A 25,992-nucleotide genomic window follows, 5' to 3' on the forward strand; every position below is an offset into this window, starting at 1 on the left:
ACTATTAATGTATTTTAAGATAGTGACTACACACTCTACTCTTTTAGTTCAGATTAACCATCCAATTTTCTTAGCTATTTTTTCTCCATGGATTCTTATTTTCATTTCCTGTAGAAATCACATGAATCCTCAGGAAAAGGTTGTTTTGCCAATGGACACCTTTCCATATTGAAAACCAAAAGAACAGTTTGGTAAAACAGGAACATGCCAAACACATAACCAACTTCTCTACCTACAATATTCACTTCCTGGTTTCTGTGTGATCTAAAACATTTTCCTCCCTTCCACCCGGCAATAAACTCACATAAGATGAAATTAATTTACAAAAGGTAGGCTCCGTTTATTAGAGTCACACACAACTGACTATCTCAGTGTGACTCAAGACCACAAAAAAACCATTTCTCCTTCACTTCTGAGTCCTGGGGTTAAGACCTAGACCAGCAAGTGTACTGCTTGGGGTCCATTCACAGGTTTACAAGTTTTTCATTGAGGGCAATCTGTGACTGTGTGAGGTTGGCCAGGTAGGTCACCATCAACAGGTCCTGGAAGACGAAGAATACACAGTGAGTGGGGGGTTGGGTGGAAAGGAAACAAGAAGGCTAGCTTTGGCTAGCTCTATGGTAGACACTGGGTATGAGGACAGCTATGGATAAATGACAGCTGGGAGAGACTGAATAAAAGTTAAAAAGGTAGAAGACAGAAAGGAAATGCTTGAGAAGACTTTCTTATCTCTACTGATATACTTATAGACTAGGGGTGCCTTAGCTGAAACTCACGGATGGAATATAGGGGGGTCTGTAAACTCAGATGGGGAAAATAAGTAATTGCATTTTCATTAACCTCTGAATTTTAGTGTTTCTTTCCATCACGAATTTAGACAGTAAGTCACAGTAGTATCAGCAGTAAATGAGACAATGGAATCATGGGAGAAGGAAGGAAGTCTCCAACCATGCATAACACACCTCTTCCTTCCTCCCAACCTGGACTTCAATGGGGCTATAGGTGAAGCCCTGTCTCTACCCTACTCCAGGTCACCTCACCCAACTCTTTTCACATTTGAGTGTATGTGCTGAGGTGGGGGAAGAAACCAGGCAAGAAGGGGCTCAGGAAGGGCACTCACATTGATGTTGCTGTTGAGCATGGTCTCGAAGTCATCGGGAACTATTTTCGGTACTTGATTAACCAGGCTCATCAGGAAGCGGCCCACAGTATTGTCAGCTGACACCTTTCCAGACTGAGTACCAAAACAAAAGACTCAATGAGGCAGTTAATTATAACCACTGGGCCCTACCATTTCATCAGCACGTGCCTCAGTGATCCCAGGATGGAGAACTATGTCCTCCCCCTTTGTTTTTTCCTTCCCCTCTCACCAGTACATCCTCTGCATATTGCAACACTGTGCTCAGGGCATCCTGGATGCGAGCTGATGCCCCTCCTACTTGCTGCAAGTCACTTGAGAGTCCAATCACTCTGTTGGGGCTAAAGCAGGTCTTCATGATCAGGTCAACTGTCGAAGTTGGTTGGCAGGGTGGCAGTGGCAGTGGTGGGCAGTGAGAGAATTCAGTCATCCCAACAGGTAAGAGATGGTCTTAGCGTCCTGCTAACTGTTTCCCACCTCCCCTTGGACTCAGTCTGCTCAGTCACACTTCCGGCTGTGCCCTTCCCAGCTTTTCTTCCTCCTAACAGAGCTCAACTCCTTTTACCTGGTATGCTCATCACGGGTTTTGATCTCATGTCAATGGTATGTGGCCTCTGGTGCTGATAATTTCCCACCTTTAACAGTTTCTCAAATAATTCCTTAAATCCCATTTATACAAGAGATGACTGTGACTTCTAGTCTTCACAAACCTTAGATCAATAGTCCCTTTTTAAATCACCCAAGGCCTCCATCCATGTTGCAGAACAGCAGCCCCCTTCCCTGAAAATGCCTATGACCTCTCGAGAGTGTACGGAAAGGTTACTCACCTCCGATGCGTTCAGTGTCATAGTATGCGTATTTCACTGTCAGAGGTGTGAACATCACTCCCATAGTCCTCCCAGGGACACCCATTAAAGTGCTGAGGAAGGAGAAGCCAAGGTAAACAGATGGCCTTGGGAGAGGGTTTCCATGTCTATTTTGGGCTGAGAACGCAGATACAGCAGGAATATAGCTCTCAAGGTTCTGAGATAGGAAGGGTGGGACCAAATGAACCCCAGAGGTCTCATGGGAGCAAAAGTTACTTTCTCCCCTTAGCTTGTCCCACATACCAAACCCTCGATCTGTAAGGGAGACCTTTGCATTTGGCCTGGTCCCTTTAGAGGACTACTTCACACACAGCGCAGTGTCAGTGATGAGAGGACAGGGCTCAATCACCCCATGGAGCTGGCTGTCTAGACAGCTGCCCACCATGGAAAGGAGACAGAGACAAATCTTTTCTGGGACTAAGCCCTTCATCAGCATTGAAAAAGGAAACCAACTACTGCCCACCAAATTAGATTGGGTGCTATAAGTAATCTCACTAAAGGTATTGTTTTTACTATGTCAATTATATACCTGGATGTATACTTTACTATGTCAACTATATATATCTTTATCTATCTACATATATACAGTTGGATCTTATACATATATACTGTATATACTGGATCCACATATATATATATACTGGATCTTGAGGCGTCTGAAATACCCGGGAAGGTTAAGAAGTCAGGCAATGGCTAGTGCTTACTGGTATGCCAACTGGCTCATAAAGATTTGGCGTCCACCATCTTTGTCTTACTGTGTAAGAGTTAACTGGCTATGTCAGTGTCAGACACAGAACCAGCACAAAATCAACAGCCTAATAGATGCACTAACAGCTACCTTCCCTGTGAACATGGTCTTTCCAACTCCCACAGCTGCTTCCTCAGCACGCCACCAGGGCCTTTCCCAACATCCCCCATAACTGGCATTTTAACCACCTGCAACCTCAACGTGTTCACTGTAATGTCATTGTCATTAAAACTGCACTCAATCCTGGGTTAATAAATGTGTTCAAAATAAGGACCGTCATCCTTATAATCTGTATTACCCTGAGTGCTGTGCCGAATTCTAGAGATAATGACAAACTAATGGGTAATTCAGAAGAGTGATGAATGTGGTGAAGGATCATGACAAGAATACCATGTGATGATTGGCTGTAGGACCTAAGGAATAGTCAGGTCCTACAAAAGATGACTTGATAGTTTGCTCAAATACTTAAAAGGGCAATGAGTAGAAACTGGAGTACAACTAGGATCAGCGGTAGAAATTACAGGAACAGATTTTGTTTCAGAGTGAAACCTTTTGAATAACTGTTGAGAGAGAGGAACAGGCTTCCTAAGGACACAGCAAGTTACCCATGAAGTAATAACCTTGCTTGGGGTGGGGGAGGGATGGCATCTGGGCATGGTTTTATGCCCTTGTAGCCCAAGACTGTGGTCACCTGACATAGGCTTTGATGCTCATGCGGCCGTTCTGGAGACTTGTGTCCACAGTGAGGTGGATGGGGTTGGGGGCCTCTCGGCTGTAGTACTCATGGATCAGCACAGAGTGCTCTGTGATGTCATGGCCTGTAGCGTACCTGTGAAATGGAACACAGTGGTGGACTCATGTCTACATGTGACATCAATACCAAACACAACAGTGGCATGGATGTCTTTAGGGTACCCGATACCTCTATGGTAGGGATACCTCGTGATACCAAATGCCAAGAACAATACACACACTGAAAACTACGTCAAATAAAATCAAAGGCTGACTTAGTGCTGCTGAAAAATTCCAAGTCTCTTACGAGGTAATTCAAAATATCCTGGCCCCACAGGATCAGAACCACCAGCAAAACCCACTGAATTCACAGTTCCTACAGGTAACACACTTTACTTTTGTTTTTTAGACACAAGGTCTCACTCTGTCACTCAGGCTGGAGTGCAGTGGCAAGGCATGATCATAGCTCACTGCAGCTTCAAATTCCTGGCCTCAAGTGATCCTCTAGCCTCAGCCTCCTGATTAGCTAGGACTATAGGTGTGTGTCATCATGCCTGGCTAAGTTTTTTAAAAATGTTTTTGTAGAGACAGGGTTTCACTATTTTGCTCAGGCTGATCTTGAACTACTGGGCTCAAGTGATCCTCCTGCCTCAGCCTCCCAGCTGGGATTACAGGCATTGAGCCACTGCTCACAGTCAGTAATACACTTGCAATATTCTTGCCTCCAAAAGGAAGAGGATAAGATCCAGTCCAGTAGCAAAAGACACTGGCAATCACAGAGAGACCTTCCATTAGCCCCAGTCCCCACCTCCCCAACTTACCAGCCCAGGATGAGCTCATTTGGAGAAACTTTTTTATGCAGTTCATACATATTCTTAGCAAATTCCATGTCAACAGCCACCTAAGAGGGAAGGCAGGAAAGCAAGCTAAGAAGCCAGAAGTCCAAAGAAAAATTGGTTAAAAAGGACAAGAGGCCACCCCCAATAAACAGAAGAGGCCCAGGAAGTACATACAAATGGGAAGAAGCTCCTTGGCTACAGGAGCTCTAGTTATGAGTGTGGAAGGGGCCGTGAGGGGAGCCTAGCAAATGAACAGCTAAAAACTGCAGAGGGACAGCTTGGATTCCCACTCACTTCATCTTCTGACTCATTGTGCGGCACTGAAAAGCAATTGGTGACCTCCACTGAGTGTTTGTCGACAGTTCCTGCGAAAGAGAGAATCATCCATGTGTTATATAATCCTAGGGCTCCCAACAACCTCTGACTACTTTTGAAATGCTTTTGATGATCTCTTCAATGTCAATGAACACCTAACCGAACTCATTAGCTCCAAGTTTAGTCCGGTGCATCAATGGGACCAGAATTCTCCAGGGAACTGAAACTCTGGTGTGATCGCCAACTTCTCCCCCTAATCATCACCAAATAGGGTTTATTCTTCCTTTACAAGGTTCCCTTTTGCCTGTTACTCTCCACTACTAGCCTATTCCAGACCTTCACTCTATGGCCTTTGTTTTTCAGCCTCTACACTTTCTCCCTGTAATTTAATCTGCAGAGCTACCTGGAAGATTTTAACGGTTACATAGACTGCTAATACAGTGGCCAAGTTTCAGACATTGAGACGTCGGGAGCTTCATCTGTACCTCCCTTTAGCCATCTGGTCCCATGGTCAGTCTTAACCTTATCATCATCCAGAAATCTATCTGTGAACCTTAGAAGTCAGTCTTTTACCACAAACTTTTGCTCTAGTTCTGATACCTTTATTTCCATTATATTTCTTTCTTTTTTTTCTGAGACGAACTCTTGCTGTCGCCCAGGCTGGAGTGCAGTGGTGCAATCTCGGCTCACTGCAACCTCTGCCTCCAGGGTTCAAGCAATTCTCCTGCCTCAGCTTCCCGAGTAGCTGAGACTACAGGTGCACATCACCACGCCCAGCTAATTTTTGTATTTTTAGTAGAGACGGGGTTTCACCATGTTGGCCAGGCTGGTCTTGAACTCCTGACCTCAAGTGATCTGCCTGCCTCAGCCTCCCAAAGTGCTGGGATTACAAGTGTGAGCCACGGTGCCCAGGCTATATTTCTTTTATTTATTATTTATTTATTTATTCCCACTACATTTGTTTCTCGACCTAAGACTACTAGGTTGAGTTTTCCATTCTCTTCTAATCTATTGAAACCTCCTACCCCAAGATTTAAAAGTTTCCCTCTCCACCAGAAACCACAGTGTTGTCCGTATCTACCAGTGTTTGTCTAATTCCAACTCACTATGGTTTCTGCTCCCTTCACTGAAACTATGTCCCTAAACCAAATGCACATATATCCTTTATCTTATTTGACCTCTCATTAGCGTTGAACAGACTTGACCACTTACTTCCCATCTTAAAACTGTCCTTCTAGTTTTCTTCCTACCTTTCTAATCTTCCTTGTTGGCTACTTCTTCCTGACTTTTTAGGTTTTTAGGGTTTTGTCTTTGTTCTCTTGTCTTTTTACTCAATGTTCCTTTTCTAGGCCAGGCCCTGATCTAGAAATGTTTTCTGTGAATAAAGTTTACATGCCAACTTTTTTTATGGCTGCTTTCTTGCTACAAAGGCAGAATTAAGTAGTTGTGATAGAGACTGCACACAAAGCCTAAAATATTTACTGTCTGGACTTTTATAGAAAGTTTGCCAATCCCTGCTTTAGGCGATCTCATCCAATTTTATGGGTTCAATTACCTTCTATATTCCAATGACATAATTCCTAACCTGACATACTTGCCCACATCTCTTTTGCACTCCAGACCTTTATATTCTATTTTCTACTTGAAAACTCCACCGGAATGCTCACTGAGCACCTCAAAATGAATACATCCCAGACTGAAGTCAACCCCTACCTTCCCTTTCTTCTTCCACACTTAACCAAAGATGACAAGTCATCCCTGATATTTCCTTCTAATCCCTCACTTCTGATCACACCGAGTCCTACCAACTCTATTTCCTATCTCTCAACTCACTCACTCCAGAGTGATTTTTAATTCCTATTCAGTGTTAGCTGAAATGCTCAGGAGCTTCCCCAAAGAGCTTCAAATGAGGTTAGACTTCCATTTTGTCTTCTCAGGGATCCAGGTAATTCCCTTCACAGCACTTTACACTTGTAATTATTTAACATTTCTTAGGGCTCTGCCCTCTGCTAGCTTCATTTCCTGCTCTACCTCCTGTCACCTACATTCCTCTAATACTGAATGTTTCAGACAGTGGATTTACCAGGCTTTTTTATACTTCTTGTAGTTGCTTTAATGCCCAGCTCAAACGTCATCTTTTTTGTGAACTTTTCCCCAACCTTCTGAAACAGTTAAGTCTTCTGTATTTCCATGCCACCATGACACCCTCCTATTAGAACATTTATCATATTACATTCTAATTATTTGCATTTAAGAGTATATTTCTATCTTGAGTTTAAGGTTACAGGAGAGCTCACTTTATTACACTTTGAATTCTAAACACCTTAACAGTTTTATGGTACAAAAAAAGCACTAATGACTTCTTTTAAACAAATGAAATGTTTTGTGAATATCTAAGGAAATAAGTTCACAGCAAGCAGAATCTATTCTTCATTCTTCTGTAAGTACTGCTTCTATAACACCTATAGCACTGTACCATGATTCCAGTCTGGAAGAGCATCTGAGGATGTAGATTAGATTATAGCTGGTCTGATTGGATCAATGGAATATTTGGGGTGCTAAAGCATAAATCAGGGGTAATGAATTGTTCCTTTAAATAGCTCTAGCGAGCTTGGAAAATTAGAAAGTGCAGCCAAAAGAGTATTTGCTGAGTGCCAGGTCAGTGATGCAAAAATAATCTATTACAGAAGCTCTGAGCAGGACACAGTTACAGAACACCATCACGCTGTGGAAGGTTAAGAATGGAGTGAGGGTCCGGGTATGGGATGTAGGACTGGCACTTAATGCTGTTGCTGGGAACCTGAAAGGTAAGTAGAGCTTAAACAAATGAAGGACAGCAGGGAAAACACTTGTGGCAAAGAGAACGCAAAAGCTTGGTCTCAGAAAAGACAAGCAATGTTCAGAAGATATGAATTTAAGTTTCTGTAAAATGCTATACTGTCAAAGATAGGTAAAGGAGAGAAAATGCATTTGGGTGGTCCAGGCCTGATGTGGTGAATGGCAACTAATAGCTGTACCTAATGTGTGCCAGCACTGTCAGAAGTTTTTAATTTAGCTCTCACAAAGACTAAGTCTAAAGTAGCTCCTGACAGAACAGATTTTAGGTAATCTGCCCCAAGTCACATGTCAAATGTTTTGTGAAGTCTGCTTACAAATCTTGTCTGCTTTGCAATATACCAATTGTCTTCTATGGTGTAAGAACTAGTACATGTTCAAGAGTATGAAAGAGAAAGGATGCTTGTAAATAAGGTGGATTCACAAAGCTATTTAAAATCTGGCACTAAGATGGAATGGAAACGAATTTCATGGGACCAGCATAGCCTCCAGAAAAGAATTTATTATCAACATTCCCTCTTTAGTGCTTTTCCATTTTACAAACTACTTTAACATAAAATATCTATTCCCCAAATTTGGAACACAGGCAGAGAATGGGTCATTCTTCGACCTGAAGGTTAAGGGCAGAAATATAAACAGATAATACAACTGAGTCCAAATGGAAAATGGGGGAACAGGGTTTCTCACATTAGGTACTAATATTAGGGGACACTGAGGGACAGAGATCAGGCTCAGACGTTTAGGACAGCAGAATACTATAAAATCCCAAGTGGGTTCCAGCCAAACCGGTTTACTTGTTGGGAGGAATGTCTTTTTACAAACGTCCCCACTCCTTTGACAACTGATTAGAAAACTTTGTCAATACCTGGAAAACAATGACATTTAGTCAGTGGTTAAGGGAGAAATATGTGGTCACTGGTATAGGGAGTCAAGGGTTCCTGACTTCCCACTCGGCGTGTGAACTCATTTTTGGTAGATGCGGCTCATCATACTTGCCATAAACTGCTGTTGGGAACATTAAAAAATGTAAATCACTGGCATAAAATACTCAGTAAATGACACAACTACTCCTTGTGTAGTTTATGTCGCTTAAAGTGACAGCAATCCGGCAGGAAAGACAGGAGAGATGCAAGTGCTTGAGAAGATAAGTCATAGCAAAAGGTAGGATGCAGATATAGATTAAGAGGTCATTGGGGATGGGAGGAAAGGAAGGTAAGACGCCAGGAATTAAAGAACTAATGAGATAGGGGAGGGAGATAAGTGAGAAGTGGGGGGAAAAAAGAATGTTAACTTTCTATGACCACTCACCCAACAGGGTCCCGATAACTCGGGCAGCACCCTCGTTGCGTCTCTCGTAGCTGTCCACAATGGAGGCCAAAATGACTGGGTGCAGCCTGACCACGCGGCCGCCGGGGAAGGGCCCTGGAAGAGCAGGACCAGGCAGAGCGGGCGCTGGGGTCTGCGCTGGAGCTTGCGCTGAGGCCGGGGTCTGGCCAGGAGCCGCAGTTGTAGCCGCTGCTGTCGCAGGGTCTGAGCATGAGGCTGGAGCCGCAGCGGGAACCGGAGCCGCAGCGGGAACCGGAGCCGCAGCCGGTGCTGGCGTTGGCGCTGGAACTGAGGCTGGGACCGAGGCTGGGGCCGCCGCCGGGACTGGCGCTGGCGTGGCCGCAGGAGCACTTGCTGGTACCGCCGGTGTGGCCATCTTGTCGAGAAAGAAGGAAGCAGGAGCGGAAATGACGGCATTCATGAATATCAGGAGCTTGATAGGCTGAATATACACCACGTGAACTAGAGCTTTTTGCTTATTGGTTACTGGTGATACTTCCGGAGCACTGAAATGGTCCCGCCGTTGGTAATTTCTTCCGGAATTTGTGCTCTCCGCTTTTGGCCGGAGGAGCACTCAGGAAAACCTGGGCTAAGTAGTTCCGGATAAACTTGGGACGGAGTTCGAAGAGAAACACTTTGTGCAGCTGCCGCCAGGTGGAACCAGAAAGCAGTGCGGAGGTCGAAATTCGTGTTTTAGACTTAAATGAGATAATGGATGTCAAAGTGCCTTTAAAATGGATTTTAGGCCGGGCGCGGTGGCTCACGCTTGTAATCCCAGCACTTTGGGAGGCCAAGGCGGGCGGATGACGAGGTCAGGAGATCGAGACCACGGTGAAACCCCGTCTCTACTAAAAATACAAAAAATTAGCTGGGCGTGGTGGCGGGCGCCAGTAGTCTCAGCTACTCGGAGAGGCTGAGGCAGGAAAATGGCGTGAACCCGGGAGGCGGAGCTTGCAGGGAGCCGAGATTGCGCCGCTGCACTCCAGCCTGGGCGACAGAGCGAGACTCCGTCTCAAAAAAAAAATAAAAAAAAAAAAAAGGATTTTAAGGCCAGGCGCGGTGTCTCACGCCTGTAATCTCAGCACTTTGGCAGACCGAGGCGGAAGGATCGTTTGAGCCCAGGAGCTTGAGGCTGCAATGAGTGAGAACGAGAACTTAGCTGGATTTCTCCTGCTGCTTTGAGAATAGACTGGAGGGTGGGGAGAGGTGAGGAAAGAGAGGCGAGAGAGGGAAAAGCAGGGAGACCTGCTGGGAGGCCACTAGGTAATCTAAGTGAGAGATGATGGTGGCTGGGACCAGGCTGGTAGCAATAGAAGTTCTGAGAAGTGGGAAGATTATGGATATATTTTGAAGGTAGTTTCAATAGGGTTTCCTGAGAAATTGTATATGAGGTGTGAAAGGAGTCAAGGAGGACTGCAATTTTTTTTTTTTGTACTGAGCGATTAGTAGGATGAAGTCACCATCAATTGAGATAGCAAAAGCTGTAGGTAGAGCAGGTTTTGGGGAAAAGATCCTGATTTCATTTCTGAATGTGTCACCTTTGAGATGTCCATTGACATTCAAGTGGAGTTGTAATAAGTTGTATAAACTAGTCTGTACTTGAGGAGAGGATTATATGAGGTATTGCCTTGTACAGCTCTTAGCACATGCCTGATATACAGTAGTTACTATATCACCACTATGTGATGGAGGGAGCTCTGACCGTAACCCACTGTGTAACTTGGGACAATCTACAAGTTTTTTTCTGAGCCTCAATTTCCTTCTTGGTATAATGGGGATGATAACATCTGCCTGTAAAGACAAAACAAAACAAAACACCAAAAAAACTGTCAACTCCCTTAATTAGGTCAAGTCCTAGTGTCCAGTTGGCAAGTGGATAGGTGAGGTTGAACTTCTTATCCCTGATTCTATGCCCAAAAGTTGATTTCTCCTTGGAGAAATCTTCCATTATTAGAATTCACATGACCCTGCTCCCCTGTAAATGCTCTGCGTAGACATGCATTCTTTCTTTTAGTTGCCCACAACACAGGTGAACAGCCAAACAGAAGAAGATTGAAAAGTAACTCTTGGATTTGATGACCTGGAGTCTTTAGCAACCCTAGTAGAGCAACGTCAGTGGGACTGAGTGTGGGGTGGGCACAGAAACTAGAAATCTGGTGTGAGAGAATGGCCAGTCTGAACTGAAAGCAGCAAGTGCCAGCTTTTCTTTCAGGAAGTCGTCTGGGAAGGAAAGGAGACATTTAAGGAAATAGCCAGGGAAACAGCAGGATTGAGAGGCAGACAATTTAGGATGGAAGTGTTTCAAGTGTATTTTAAACTGAGGATGAGGATAAGGATATAGATGAGAGAGAGATATTAAATATACAAGTACAAGTGTGAAAAAATATCTGATGAAACAGGGCAAAAGGTAGATCCACACTGAGAAGCCTAGATGGTCTTGCACAGGCTGAGAGGCATGCTAGAGAGACTGCCCAGGGCCCTGGCCTCCCTTTTGGGTGCTTAGTAGGGGTCTGCCTGAGTCAAGGCCAGTCCATTGAGATCATCTCATGGGAAAAAGGCCAGAGGACAGAACCCAATTGAAGAAGTGTTGCTGCCCCTAACTGACCATGCCACCTTTGAGACCGCCTATCTATGTGTTAATCTGGGTTGGTGTGGACACTTTGCCTTCAATAACTTTGCCTTTATATCGATGTCTTAAAGACATTTCTCTCTGGGAGGAAAGAGAAGGGGATGGATGAAGAAGCCGAGATGAACTGGGGAGAGAGGGAAGTTGCAGGACCTCCTGCAAATGACATTTTTCTCAGGTAAGTTGAGGCAAGGTGACCTGCTGTGAATGGCAGTGCAAGGGCAGGGATAAGCCTTGGGGGAATGGACAGTGTTTGGAGGAGGGTCTGAGAGTCAGCTATTGAAGGCATTGATCAATTATGGGAGCACCCACTGAGCCTGGAGGGCTCAAGAATCTGGCCAACTCTTGTGATTTTTCTCCAGCAACATAGCCCAGGAGCAGGAGAGTACAGGTGGTTGGTGTGGTCTTTCTGGAAGGCTGACTGGCCAGGATGAGAGTGCGTATATCCCAAATGCCAGCTTTTCAGTGCCTGTCTGCGAGATCTCTGGGGCCTGGGTTCATCAGGAAAAGGGCAGAGGTATGGGAAGAGAGAAAATAGACTGTCCCCATGTAGATGGGCAATATATTGTACAAGTGTATTAGTCAGGGTTCTACAGAAAAACAGAACCAACACGATATATATAGAAAGAGATTAATTATAAGGAATTGGCTTTTGTAATTATGGAAGAAGTCTCAAGATCTGCAGTGAACAATCTGGAGACCCAGGAGAGCCAGTGGTGTAAGTTCCAGACTGAAAGCTGACAAGCTTGAGACCCCAAGAAGAGCTGATGCTTCCATTCAAGTCAAAAGGCTGGAAAAGGCCTATGTCCCAGTTCAAAGCAGTTAGACAAGAGGAGGTCCCTATTGTTCACAGGAGGGTCAGCCTTTTTGTTCTATTCAGATTCTCAACTGATTGGATGAGGCCACTCTCAGGGAAGGCAAGTCTACTCATTCCAATGTTAATCTCATCTCCAAATACCCTCACAATCCCAGAATAATGTTTGACCAAATGTCTGGGCACCCTGTGGCCCAGTCAAGTTGACCCATAGGATTAACCATCACATGTGGGTTCCTGGCTGTCCTGGCAACATACTTGACCGTCCTGCCTGAAAAGACCAGGGCCACATATGCCAGGGTCATATTAAAGTTGGGACCTGCAGTTTGATGTATCCATCCCACCTCCTCGGTGACCAGCTGGCATGAAAGGAGCTCAGCTACAGCTTAAACTGTGGGAGGACCACCAAGGGGAGCCCACACTACCACAACTCTGCAGCAAGTGTGACTTGGGACTTACTAAGGCTTCCCTCATGGGGCAGAGCTGCCGCATGCCCTGTGATGCTGCTGCCCCATCCTTCTGCAGATGGCCTGGCATGGGCAGGCTTGTGGGCTGCCTCCCACAGTTTTTCTCTGGCAATGTCAGCTGTTTTCAGGAAGCTGAGCACCTCACTTAGGCTTTATGAGTCACTCCTTTTCTACGTGGAATTTAGCACAATTAAGGCCCCTCTGCCTGGAGGCTCTTTCAGACCAGGGTGGTAAGGAACGGCTGCCACACAGCTTGAAAGCAACAGCGTCACAGACCTCAAGCTTCAGACCTGCTTTCTGCATGGTATATGTTATCAAGGGAACCTGGCCCCACCAACTAGTTGGCCACCCTGTCCGACGCCCCTTTTGAGGGAGCCGACCTGACCAGGCTACCTGTCACATGTAGCATCTGTCTGTCTCCAGGGCTCCCAAGAGCCAGGGTCCCCGAGACCACTCTCATTCTGGCTGACTTGGCATGAGATTCCCTTCTCTCAGCTCTCTGATTTCTGACCTCCACATCTTCATTTCCACACCCACTTCTAGCCTTTCCTCCCTTCCCCTTGTTTTGGTAGTCAGTGCTGCTTCTTTCTCTGGCTTGCTAATTTTAGTCTATCCCTAACTCCTTCCCCTTCAGGTTCCTTTGATTCTAACAGCAGAGGGCCTGGCCAACCTCCTTGAGGTTATGCCAAGGTGGGGTGGAAAACAACGTGAGTTACTGGTGTTAGCTTCCCCTCTTGCCTGAGCTACTTTCTCTAAAGTTTGACCCAGTTTGACTCAAGAACCATGACCACATGGTGGGTGCTGATAGTGTGGCCCCAGCTCCTTCTCTGACTGTCACATGGGTTATACCATCTACTTTTTCTGGCCTAGAGCCTGATCATTGAGAGGCTTGCTTGGTGATGGAACCAAGGAGACTCACCTCCTTGGGACTGGATGGGCCCATCCTCTCATTCCTGGAAGCCTGTGTGTTGCTCTCAGAGAGTGGGATAGTACCTTCCAGGTATATACTGACCTCATTTATTAGTAGAGATTCTTTTGACACTTGATATGCCCAGATGGAGGGAACTTAATGCTCTTTTCGTTTTTTTCCTACTGTAGGTGCACGCAATTGTAACAATCATACACCTTGGTTCGTGATATGCTGACTTTTTGGGTTCAGTCATGAACGTCTTTGTTTATATTCATTCATTCTTTTTAAATAATATAATGAGCAGACATTACTACCTAAACTAAGAACCATAACCCTTGTTCATTTAAAAAATAATGAACAGAACTTACTACTCAAACCAAGAACCAGAACACTAGCAACAGCTTACATTCAGTGGTATGCTGGTAAATGTTTAACAACCAGCCTCTTGGTTTCAGTATTTGCCAGTTTCCATGGTGTAAATACTCCCACCATGGCTGATTTCAAGCTACCAGTGGTTTGACAATGGGCTCTTGAAAGTCCTAAAAATTTAACAATTGGCTTTTGAGACACTATGAGTTATATCCGTCAATATTTCACTGCCTTACTGCCCCACCCTTAGAAATAACTACTCACCTGAATTTTGTATCTACCATTTGCATAAAAATGATAGTTTTATTTCAAATATATATGCATGACTAAACAATACATTGTTGAATTTTGCTAGTTTTTGAGCTCAATAAAAAGTGTATCATACTGAAAGTAGTAATTTTTTGAACCTTCTTTTTTCTTCTCAACCTTAGTTTACTGATGTGTATTCATGTTGTTGCATAGAACTGCAGCTCATTCTTCATTTTCACTGATATATAATAGTATTTTGTATAAATATACCAAAATTTATTTTCCATTTTATTGTTGGTGGACATGTGGCTTGCTTAAATTTGTTGATATTATGAAAATTGGTGCTTTAAACATCCTTTTATATATGTATTCTTGGGCACCTGGGAGTTAGCGGTATGGGCTGAATTTTGTCTCCTCAAAACTCTGTGTTGAGTTCTAAACCCCAATATGACTGTATCTGAGATAGGGTCTTTAGGAGGTAATTAAGGTTAAATGAGGTTGTTAAGAGTGGGGCCCTAATCCAATAAGCCTGTGGCCTTATATGAAGAGTCTTTCTCTGTGTCTCATGTGAGGATACGATGAGAAGGTGGCCATGTGCAAGACAGGAACAGAACCCTCACCGAACCTGACCATGCTGTCAACTGCTGCCAGACTTCCAACTTCCAGAATTGTGGGAAAATAAACTTCTGTTGTTTAAATCACCCAGTCAGTGCTATTTTGTGTCTCATTTCAATGTGTCAGTCTGAACAGACTAAGACAGCTGGGTTGTAAGATATGTGAATATTCATACTTACAAGATAATGCAGACTTGTTTTCCAAAGAGGCTGTTCCAATTTACATGCCTTCTAACAGTATATAAAAGTTCCCATTGATGAATAAACTCTGTCATGTTTTAGTTTTCCCCTCAACTGGGAAAAATGGATGGATAGTTAATGGTATCTATTTGTGTGCTTAATTTGCATTTTCCTGATTACTAATGAGGTTGAAATCGCTTCATATGTTTAGTGGCCATATGTATTTGAATCCTGTTAAAAAAAATCGCTCCATATGCTTTACTATTAGGTGGTTTTCTACTAGGTTCTATAGGTTGTTTTCTATTTATTATTTATTTTTGAGAGGGACTTTTTTTTTTAAAGACTTCAGTACATATTTTTATACCAATCCCTTATCAGTCATAAATGTTACAAATATATGCTGTAACTTTTCAGCTTTTCCTTTCACTTTCCTTAAGGTGTATTTTGAAGAACAGATCTTAATTTTAATGTAGTTAAATTTATCAATCCTTTATCTTATGGCTAGGACTTTCATGGATCTTGTTCAAGAAATTATTCCTATATGAATACCAGAGACAGACATTTTATCTACATATTTTTGATGTTTTTTAAAGTGTTGTTTTAATCCTTCAATCTATGTGGGATTTTTAAATTCTATTTTTTGAATTGTCCTTCCTTTCCCTATTCATCTACTGTGCCATTAAAAGAAAAATACAATTGGTCACCACATAATGATGTTTAAATGGACCAGGCGTGGTGGCTCATGCCTGTAATCCCAGCACTTTGGGAGGCCGAGGCGGGCGGATCACGAGGTCAGGAGATTGAGACCATCCTGGCTAACATGGTGAAACCCCGTCTCTACTAAAAATACAAAAAAATTAGCCAGGCGTGGTGGCGGGCGCCCCTAGTCCGAGCTACTCAGGAGGCTGAGACAGGAGAATGGCATGAACCTGGGAGGCGGAGCTTGCAGTGAGCCGAGATCGAGCCACTGCACTCCAGCCTGGACGACAGAGCAAGACTGTCTCAAAAAAAAAAAAAAAAAAAAAGTCTTGGTTATTCTTGGCCCTTTGCTCTTTCCTGTAACATGCTGTACAGGTTTGTAGCGTGGGAGCAATAGGCTATGCCATAAAGTCTAGGTGTGTGGTAGGCTATACCATATGGGTCTGCAAAAGTGCTCTATGATGTTCACACAACAACAAAATTACCTAATAATGAATATCTCAGAATGTATCACCATCGTTAGGCAATGCATGACAGTGTATCGAAGTTTCATAGATGCCTGGTACTGTTTCTGGCTCTTGTTTCTATTTTGTCCACTCTGAACTATTGCTGTGCCATATTAATGGCTACATCTCTAGTTTCATTTTAATTTTTTTTTTTTTTTTTGAGACGGAGTCTTGCTCTGTCACCCAGGCTGGAGTGCAGTGGCGCGATCTCAGCTCACTGCAAGCTCTGCCTCTCGGGTTTGCGCCATTCTCCTGCCTTAGCCTCCCGAGTACCTGGAACTACAGGCGCCCACCACCACGCCTGGCTAAGTTTTGTTTTTTTTTTTTGTATTTTTAGTGGAGACGGGGTTTCACTGTGTTAGCCAGAAGGGTCTCCATCTGACCTCGTGATCCGCCCACATCTCTACTTTTAGAATTAGTTCTGAATCCTGGTAGAGCAGGTCCAATATTATGTTGTCTTAATTACCTTAGTTTTAGAATATATCCAGTGCAGCCTCTCCCTCTTGTCTACCATCTTTTTCTTCAAAAATGTCTTGGTTAGGCCGGGCGGTGGCTCATGCCTGTAATCCCAGCACTTTGGGAGGCCAAGGAGGGTGGATCACGAGGTCAGGAGATCGAGACCATCCTGGGTAACACGGTGAAACCCCGTCTCCACTAAAAATGCAAAAAATTAGCCAGGCATGGTGGTGGGCGCCTGTAGTCCCAGCTACTTGGGAGGCTGAGGCATGGTGTGAACCGGGGAGGCAGAGCCTGCAGTGAGCCGAGATCGCGCCACTGCACTCCAGCCTGGGCGACAGAGCAAGACTCTGTCTCAAAAAAAAAAAAAAAAAAGTCTTGGTTATTCTTGGCCCTTTGCTCTTTCCTGTACATTTTAGAATAAGTTTGTGAAACCTGATGGATGTGATTGCATTGACGCTAAAGACGTACTGAGCTGAACTGATATTTTTGTGATATTCATTTTTCCTATTCATAAACAAAAGCTATAAATCATCTATCTTTTTATTAATAACTTCCAATTTAATTTTTTTTCAGAGAATATATCTATACAATACCTATTTTAAAAAATTAATTAAGTCTTACTTTATAGCCAAGTGTGTTATCAAGTGCTCCAGGTGTACCTTAGAAGAATGTTTATCATTTAAATTTAGGACACAGAACTCTATAAGTCTGTTATGTAAAGCTTGCTAATTCTGATCTTTAACCTATATATAATTGATCTTTTTTTATTTGTTTGACCTAGCAACAATTGAGAGAGGAAGTTTAGTGTCTTCTCAATGTAATGATGGAGTTGTTAATTTCTCTCTGTAACTTTGTCAATTTTTGTTTTACCACATATTGAGTATTTTGAATCTAATTAGGTTATTATATGCTTAGAATTGTTATAATTTTCTAGTGAATTGGACCTTTACCATTATGTATTGACTGTCTTCAACCCTAATGATGCTTTTGTCTTTTTTTTTTTTTTCAAGGGAGTCTCGCTCTGTCACCCAGGCTGGAGTGCAGTGGCACGATATCGGCTCACTGCAACGTCCGCCTCTTGGGTTCAAGCGATTCTCCTGCATCAGCCTCCTGAGTAGCTAGGATTACAGGCGCGTGCCACCACGCCCAGCTAATTTTTTGTATTTTTAGTAGAGATGGGGTGTCACCCTGTTAGCCAGGATGGTCTCGATCTCCTGACCTCGTGATCCGCCCACCTTGGCCTCCCAAAATGCCGGGATTACAGGCATGAGCCATTGCACCCGGCTGATGCTTTTGTCTTAAAATCTATTTTGTGAAATTAATATAGCTACATCATAGTCACGTGTAGTGGTGTGTACCTATAGACCCAGCTACTCAGAGGCTGAGGTGGAAGGAGGGCTGGAGCCTGGGTGTTTGAGGCTGCAGTGAGCTATGATTGCACCACTGCACTCCAGCCTGGGCAATAGGGTTACCCTGTCTTGAAAAATAAATAAAAATAGACTGGTTATATTTCAGGACCATACTTTCTTCCTAAAATGTGAATTTCTTCTTTTGTCTACTTCTAAAGTGGGATAAATGATCCGTTTCTTTGTTTGTTATCCTTACTAAACTCTACATCTTTTCAGGCATGGATCACGTTGTTTTCGTATTTGACCATCTAGAACCTACCTCATAGTTTATTTATTTAAAAGTAAATAAATAAAATATATATAGCTACACTAGATTTCTCTTGATTAGCATTTTCTCACATATATTTTCCTCATTTTTTTTGCTTTCAACCATTCCATATCTTTATGCTTGAGGTGTAACTCTTATAAACACATATAGCTAAATATTTAAACAATTTGATCTGTTTCTCTTTACATTGGCAAGTCTAGTCCATTAGCATTTTCTATGTCGAGTATTTGAACTAATTTCTTACATTTAATTTTTGATTTTTATTTGGTTCACTTTTCTGTGTTCTCTCTCTTTTTTTTTTATTTTTTATTTTTGTATTTTTAGTAGAGATGTGGTTTCACCATGTTGTCCAGGCTGGTCTCGAACTCCTGACCTCAAGTGATCCACCCAACTTGGCCTCCCAAAATGCTGGAATTACAGACATGAGCCACCATGCCCAGCCTCTGTGTTGTCTTCATTCCTTATATTTGGACTTTAAATGGGGTTATTGATTGATTGCATTTTCTTATTCTTCCTGTTTACTACTTAGGAAGCACATATTCCAATTTTAGTGTTTTAATTATAGCTCTTGACTTTATCATGCATTTTTTTCATATTTGTTAATTTATCAAAACAAACTATTCCTTTGCCCACATATTCATGTTTCACAGTTCAGGAACATAGGCCAGTGACAAACTTCCATGGAACACAATCCACAGACATTTTTTACATTCCAATATCACTTTGCATTCTGAAAGATACTAACCTTTTTCATCTCTTCAAAATCATTTGTAGAATTATAATTTCTGCAGAAATCTGTATATGCCTTATTTCATGGTTTAGCCACAACAAACTTATAGATAGTTGCAACTCCTAGGACACAACAAATGCTGCAACAATATGAAATGGCAGATGCTTGGCCAAAAGGCCAAAAACCTTGAGGTTTCATCAAGGCACTGGAAGCTATGATAGTCATGGTATTGCGTCATCCTCTGCAAGTTCCTTCCAGACGGATAGAGAAATAGGCATTGCTATTGCACCAGCTGCATGCAGGTGCAGAAGTTATTATGCATTTTTAACGCATTAACTCTGTTTAAAGAACTGCACCAATGATGTCAAAAGGACTTTAAAATCCTTTCACTTTGGTATTTCCCATTCTGATTTATACACTGTTGTTCATTATTTCCCCTGGGCGGAGGAACTAGCCACATGATGTAAACACTATTACTATTATTTTTATAAGGCTAACACCCAGTATGTTTCAATTTGCTTACATGTTTACCACTTTCTCTGTACACTATTTCTTCTTGTCTTTCTAGGACAAGACTTTATTCTAAGACTTTCTTTTTTTTTTTTTTGAGATGGAGTCTCACTCTGTCACTAGGCTGGAGTGCAGTGGGGCGATCTCGGCTCACTGCAACCTCAGCCTCCTGGGTTCAAGCCATTCTCATGCCTCAGCCTCCTGAGTAGCTGCGACTACAGGTGCACACCATGCCCGGCTAATTTTTTTTTTTTTTTTTTTAGTAGAGATAGGGTTTCACCATGTTGACCAGGATGGTCTTGATCTCCTGACCTCGTGATCTGCCCACCTCAGCCTCCCAAAGTGCTGGGATTACAGGCGTGAGCCACCACGCATGGCCTATTCTAAGACTTTCTTCTGAAATCTTTTCACCTACTTGAAGTACAGCTTTTTGCCTTTTTTTTTTTTTTAGAGCAGTTCCCTTGGTAGTCCACATTTTTAAAAACTGTGAATGTGGTTTGCTTTCATTCATTCATTTTTTTTTTTTTTTTTAAGGGACGAGTTTTCGCTGTATTGCCTGGGCTCAAGGGATCCTCCCACCCCAGCCTCCTGAGTAGCTGGAATTACATGCACATGCCACTGTGCCTGGCTTGATTTCATTTTTGAAAAACAGTTTTCCTGGATGTACAATTCTAAATTAGCAGTTATAATATCTTAGTTCTTTCAAAACATTCTGCCATCTCTGGCTTCTTTTTTGCTTTGTTGTTTCTTTGTGGTCCTTTCTGTCTGGATGCTTCAAGATCTCTTTGTCTTTAGAGTCTGCAGTTCCATTGTGATGTATTTTAAGGTGGCTTTCTTTTTATGTATTCTGATTGGGATAAATTGTTCTTCTTGGATCTATAGATTCGTGGGGTTTTTTTTGTTTTGTTTTGTTTTTGTTTGTTTGTTTGTTTTGGTTCGGGAAATTTACAGCCATTTGCTTTTTTTTTTTTTTTTTGAGACAGAGTTTCTGTTGCCAAGGCTGGAGTGCAGTGGTGTGATCTCGGCTCACTGCAACCTTTGCCCCCTGGGTTCAAGCAAGTCTCCCACCTCAGTCTCAGACATGCACCACCATGCCTGCCTAATTTTTGTACCTTTAGTAGAGACAGGGTTTAGCCATGTTGGCCAAGCTGCTCTCGAATTCCTGACCTCGGGTGATCCACCCGCCTTGACCTCCCAGAGTGCTAGGATTACAGGCATCAGCCATTGCGCCCGGCCCATTTGCTCTTAATATTGCCTCTCCTGACCTTACTCTCCATGTCTCTTAAGCTTTCATATTTTCAGTCTCCTATCTGTTTATGCTGCTGTCTGGATAAATTCTTAGGCCATAGCTTCAGCTCTCTAATTCTGACTTCAGCTGCTATCTATTCTGTATATTGAATTTTAGATTTCAATAATTATATTCTTCATCTATAGAAGTTCTGTTTTATTTTCTTTTTATATAAAAGGATTTTTAAAACAAATCTATTTTTTCTTATATCTTTTTTTTGTTTGAGACAGAGTCTCGCTCTGTTGCCCAGGCTGGAGTGCAGTGGTGCGATCTCGGCTCACTGCAAGCTCCGCCTCCCGGGTTCATGCCATTCTCCTGCCTCAGCCTCTCCGAGTAGCTGGGACTACAGGCGCCCGCCAACACGCCCGGCTAATTTTTTTGTATTTTTAGTAGAGACGGGGTTTCACTGTGTTAGCCAGGATGGTCTCGATCTCCTGACCTTGTGATCCGCCCGCTTCGGCCTCCCAAAGTGCTGGGACTACAGGCTTGAGCCACCGTGCCCGGCCTATTTTTTCTTATATCTTATAAGCTTATTTTTGTAATTATATCCTTAAATTTTAAAAACATTTTCATACGAAGCTGATAAATGTAACATCTATAATTCTTAGTGGTCTGAATCTTGTGTCTCTTCTTTCTTTTTTTTTTTTTTGAGACAGGGTTTCACTCTTGCCCAGGCTAGAGTGCAGTGGCGTGATCTCAGCTCACTGCAGCCTGGAGCTCCCAGGCTCAAGTAATCCTCTCACCTCAGCCTCCCGAGTAGCTGAGACTACAGGCATGTGTCATCACACCTGGCTAATTTTTGTAGAGATGAGCCTTTACCATGTTGCCCAGGCTGGTCTTGAACTCCTGAGCTTAAGTGATCCATCTGCCTTGGCCTCCCAAAGTGCTGGGATTACAGGCGTGAGCCACCTTGCCTGGCCTGAATCTATGTTTCTTGTTTTTATTTATTCTTATTCAGATTTTCAAGGCTATGAGTTTATTGCTTGGTTTATTTATTTATTTATTTATTTATTTATTTATTTATTTATTTGAGATGGAGTCTCGCTCTGTCGCCCAGGCTGGAGTGCAGTGGCGCAATCTCGGCTCACTGCAAGCTCTGCCTCCCGGGTTCACGCCATTCTCCTGCCTCAGCCTCTCCGAGTAGCTGGGACTACAGGCGCCCGCCACCACGCCCGGCTAATTTTTTGTATTTTTAGTAGAGATGGGGTTTCACTGTGGTCTCGATCTCCTGACCTCATGATCCGCCCGCCTTGGCCTCCCAAAGTGCTGGGATTACAAGCGTGAGCCACCGCGCCCGGCCTATTGCTTGATTTATGAGTGGTAGTTTTTGAGGCCTAAATTAGGGAGGCTTTCCCCCAGAGACAGTTTGCTTCTCTTTCTTCTCTTGGATGGAGTCACTTTAGACTTTTTAGAAGACTTTGACTAAGAAAGGGTGGTCATGCTTAGCTTTACCACTTCTCTGCAGTTCTGAAGTTCTGATACCCACATCAGTGTTGCTAGAGAACTCTGGCCTCAGGGGCACCTCTCCTCTCCCTTCTTCCCTCCCTGCAAAGCTGGCTGCCTGCTACCCTGTTTTCAGCCCCCAAGTTCCTCCTCTCTGCAGGCTCAGCTCCTGGCCACCTCACCCTGGCAAGGACATTCCTTCCCAGGCTCCTGTGTGGTCCCTCCCTGATGCCTATCCATGAAGAGGTGTGTCTCCTCTCTACTGGCCTTGGACATTCCAGGACTAGCTCACAATTATCTGTTTGGTTCTGGGAGCAAGTTGTCCTTGCAGACTTCTCTTAGGTTTGTAAGATTAACAGTTTAGTTATCAGAGCTCATTCTTTTTTTAATTAATCAACATTACTGAGGTATAATTTATTTATTTTTTTAAGCATAAATATTTTTATTGTAAACTGAAACAATATGCAGTATAGAGTAGAATTAGGTTTGAGTTCTAGCTCAATCACTGACTAATATATATATATTTTTTAAATTTTATTATTATTATACTTTAAGTTTTAGGGTACATGTGTGCAACATGCAGGTTTGTTACATATGTATACATGTGCCATGTTGGTGCGCTGCACCCATTAACTCGTCATTTAGCATTAGGTATATCTCCTAATGCTGTCCCTCCCCCCTCTCCCCACCCCACAACAGTCTCCAGTGTGTGATGTTCCCCTTCCTGTGTCCATGTGTTCTCATTGTTCAATTCCCACCTATGAGTGAGAACATGCGGTGTTTGGTTTTTTGTCCTTGTGATAGTTTGCTGAGAATGATGGTTTCCAGTTTCATCCATGTCCCTACAAAGGACGTGAACTTATCGTTTTTAATGGCTGCATAGTATTCCATGGTGTATATGTGCCACATTTTCTTAATCCAGTCTATCATTGTTGGACATTTGGGTTAGTTCCAAGTCTTTGCTATTGTGAATAGTGCTGCAATAAACATACGTGTGCATGTGTCTTTATAGCAGCATGATTTATAATCCTTTGGGTATATACTGAGGTATAATTTATAATACAATGAACTGCCTCCATTTAAAGTTTATAGTTCAGGCCAGGCGTGATGGTTTACTCCTGTAATCCTAGCACTTTGGGAGGCCAAGACAGGCAGATTACCTGAGGTCAGGAGTTTGAGATCAGCCTGGCCAACATGGTGAAACCCTGTCTCCACTAAAAATACAAAAATTAGTCGGGTGTGTTGGCACACGCCTATAATCCTAGCTACTTGGGAGATTGAGGCAGGAGAATCACTTGACCTGGGAAGCGGAAGTTGCAGTGAGCTGAGATCGCACCATTGCACTCCAGCTTGGGTGATAGAGTGAGACTCTGTCTCAAAAAAAAAAAAAAAAAGTGTAGAGTTTAGTGAGTGTTGAGAAAGTCTCGGCCTATGTATCCACCACCACAGTAAAGACATGGAACATTTCCTCACTCCAAAAGTGCCATGGGGCCCTTTGTAGTACCCCTTGTCATACCTGGCCATGGGCAACCACTGCTCTGCATTATGACAGGCTAGTTTTCCTATTGTAGAATTGCATATAAATGGAATAATAAAATTTGAATTCTTTTTTTTTTTACAACCAGCAGCTAAGAAACAACTTGAATTCTTTGTCTGCTCCTTTCACACAATACAGTTGTAAAATTTATCAATGCATTGTGTCTATCAATGGTTCATCGCTGACTAATATTTTATTGTATGAATGTACTATAACTTGTTTATCCACTGTTGATGGATACTTGATTTGTTTCAGATTTTTAACTGCTGTGAATAATGCTCTTTGGAACATTTGTGTAGGAGTCTTTGTGAAGACATATGTTTTCTTTCTTCTGGGGTAAATACCTAGGCATGGAATGGCTAAGTCATAGGATAGGGAGTGCTTAACTTTACAAGAAACTGTCAGATCAATTAGTTCAGTGTGATGGTGCGTGCCTGTAGTTTCAGCTACTTGGGAAGCTGAAGCAGGAATATGGCTTGAGCCCAGGAGTTGGAAGCTGCAGTGAGCTATGATTGCACCACTGCACTCCACCCCGGGCAACAGAACAAGACTCTGTCTCTAAAATAATAATAATAAACTGGTTGTAATATTTTACATTCTCACCAAAAGTGAATGAGAGTTCTGTACAGAACTCATTCTTGAGACTGAAAGGCATGGGCATCTGAACATGCCACACCAAAATATACCACTTAAGCATGTTGATTATTTTGATCTGAAGGGAACTGAAAAACAGCAGATTCAGAAAGGGCTGTCTGCTCTTCCCATTTCTACCTAAAAGCAGGGCATACATTTCCCATGAGAAAGGTTTTCCTAGGAAGGAGAGAACATTCTTATCACTGGAGATGGGAAGTCAATGCTGAGATATGTTTGCCAAGCAAAACTTCCTAAAGTAACCCTTATTTTTCATTAGTTTTCCCCGTATACTCCCTAGTTACTTTCCCACAACTTGCTAACCCTAGAATTCCATATCCTTTTCCTTTGCCTTGTCACTTCTCCAAAAATTTACAGCCCTTGGTTAAAATGGTATATAAGCCTTTGGGTCTAACTACTTCTTTGGGGTTTTCACTTCTTGTCTGTGAGGTCCCTGATGCTATGTAAAATTGTTAACATCAAATAAAATTTGAATGATTTCTCCTGTTAATCATAATTTTTTTTGTCAATTTAATTTCTCAGTTTAAGAACCTAAGAGGGTAGAGGAGAAGTTTTCCTTTCCCTACAAGGTAAAAAATTTAAAAAAAGTTTAGAGAATGATGGCTTTTGCCATGATTGTCACAAGGAGAATGCTGGGCTGGAGAGATGATATGGTGTCTGGAATCACAGTGCTGTATAGTATTCCTGTATCTCTCTCTCCTGCTGGGCCAGCCCCCAAGATTTAATTACCATGGGGCTTCTTGCTCATGTGTACTGTGCTCTTGGACGCAATAAACCATTCACTTACAACCTTACATCACAATGTGGCTCTGATGGATCCTGGTCAACACTTCCTAATCTCTGCTTTCTATCCCTGGGGAAACTGACTTCCTCCAACTTCAATTCCATTTCTCATTTATAGATGTTGCCTTTTATGTCAGAATCTTGCTCTAACTTCCAGCTTCTCTGACCAGATTTCACGCTCCTCTTCCTATATTTGGCTTCTTTGGGTAATCCCTCCCTGGTTTCATCTCACCATAGGCTCTTTTATTGCAGTGCAGGCTGCACCCTCATCAAATTTCCCTCAGTCCTGTGATCAAGCCCCAGAAAAGCAGTCCCGAGCAGGCCACAGCACCACCCTCCAGCCTGAACGCTGAGATGTATTTGAGGGCCGAGGCCTTATCTTTCACCCTAGAGACTTAGGAACATGCTATAGAAAGCAGCCCTCAGAGTTGTCCAGATGACCACTGTAATTTTATCATGTGCTTTGCCAGCCTGCCTGTTCTCCTTACTGCCATCTTGCTAGCACTGGCTACGCCACTGGGGGAGTTTGAAGACCTCTTATTTCTTGAAGGTGTGAAAGGAAAATAAAGTTATTAGAAAACTGCATTCAAGAACACCTGTCAGAGTCCTATAGCTGATTATAAAAAAAAACTTTTGAAAAGGATAAAACAACTGTGGATGACAAGTCTTAGAACAGTCATA

General features: G+C 42.9%; 1 protein-coding gene across 2 annotated transcripts in view; it reads right to left on the reverse strand.

The window, feature by feature from the left end:
* Positions 1 to 315: 315 nt before the first annotated feature.
* Positions 316 to 25,992, reverse strand: part of EIF3F (eukaryotic translation initiation factor 3 subunit F) — a 91,517-nt gene continuing 65,840 nt past the window's right edge. For both annotated transcript variants that reach the window (XM_055282542.2, XM_063641145.1), the window contains exons 4-11: positions 8,782 to 9,931; positions 4,618 to 4,688; positions 4,306 to 4,385; positions 3,444 to 3,581; positions 1,966 to 2,057; positions 1,371 to 1,507; positions 1,121 to 1,234; positions 316 to 542 (exon numbers count right to left, since the gene is read on the reverse strand). In XM_055282542.2, the coding sequence (XP_055138517.2) occupies positions 465 to 542; positions 1,121 to 1,234; positions 1,371 to 1,507; positions 1,966 to 2,057; positions 3,444 to 3,581; positions 4,306 to 4,385; positions 4,618 to 4,688; positions 8,782 to 9,220 (1,149 nt within the window). In that variant the 5' untranslated portion in view covers positions 9,221 to 9,931 and the 3' untranslated portion in view covers positions 316 to 464. The remainder of the gene's footprint in view (positions 543 to 1,120; positions 1,235 to 1,370; positions 1,508 to 1,965; positions 2,058 to 3,443; positions 3,582 to 4,305; positions 4,386 to 4,617; positions 4,689 to 8,781; positions 9,932 to 25,992) is intronic.

Source organism: Symphalangus syndactylus, chromosome 6 (assembly GCF_028878055.3).
Source record: "Symphalangus syndactylus isolate Jambi chromosome 6, NHGRI_mSymSyn1-v2.1_pri, whole genome shotgun sequence".
Classification (NCBI taxonomy): domain Eukaryota; kingdom Metazoa; phylum Chordata; class Mammalia; order Primates; family Hylobatidae; genus Symphalangus; species Symphalangus syndactylus.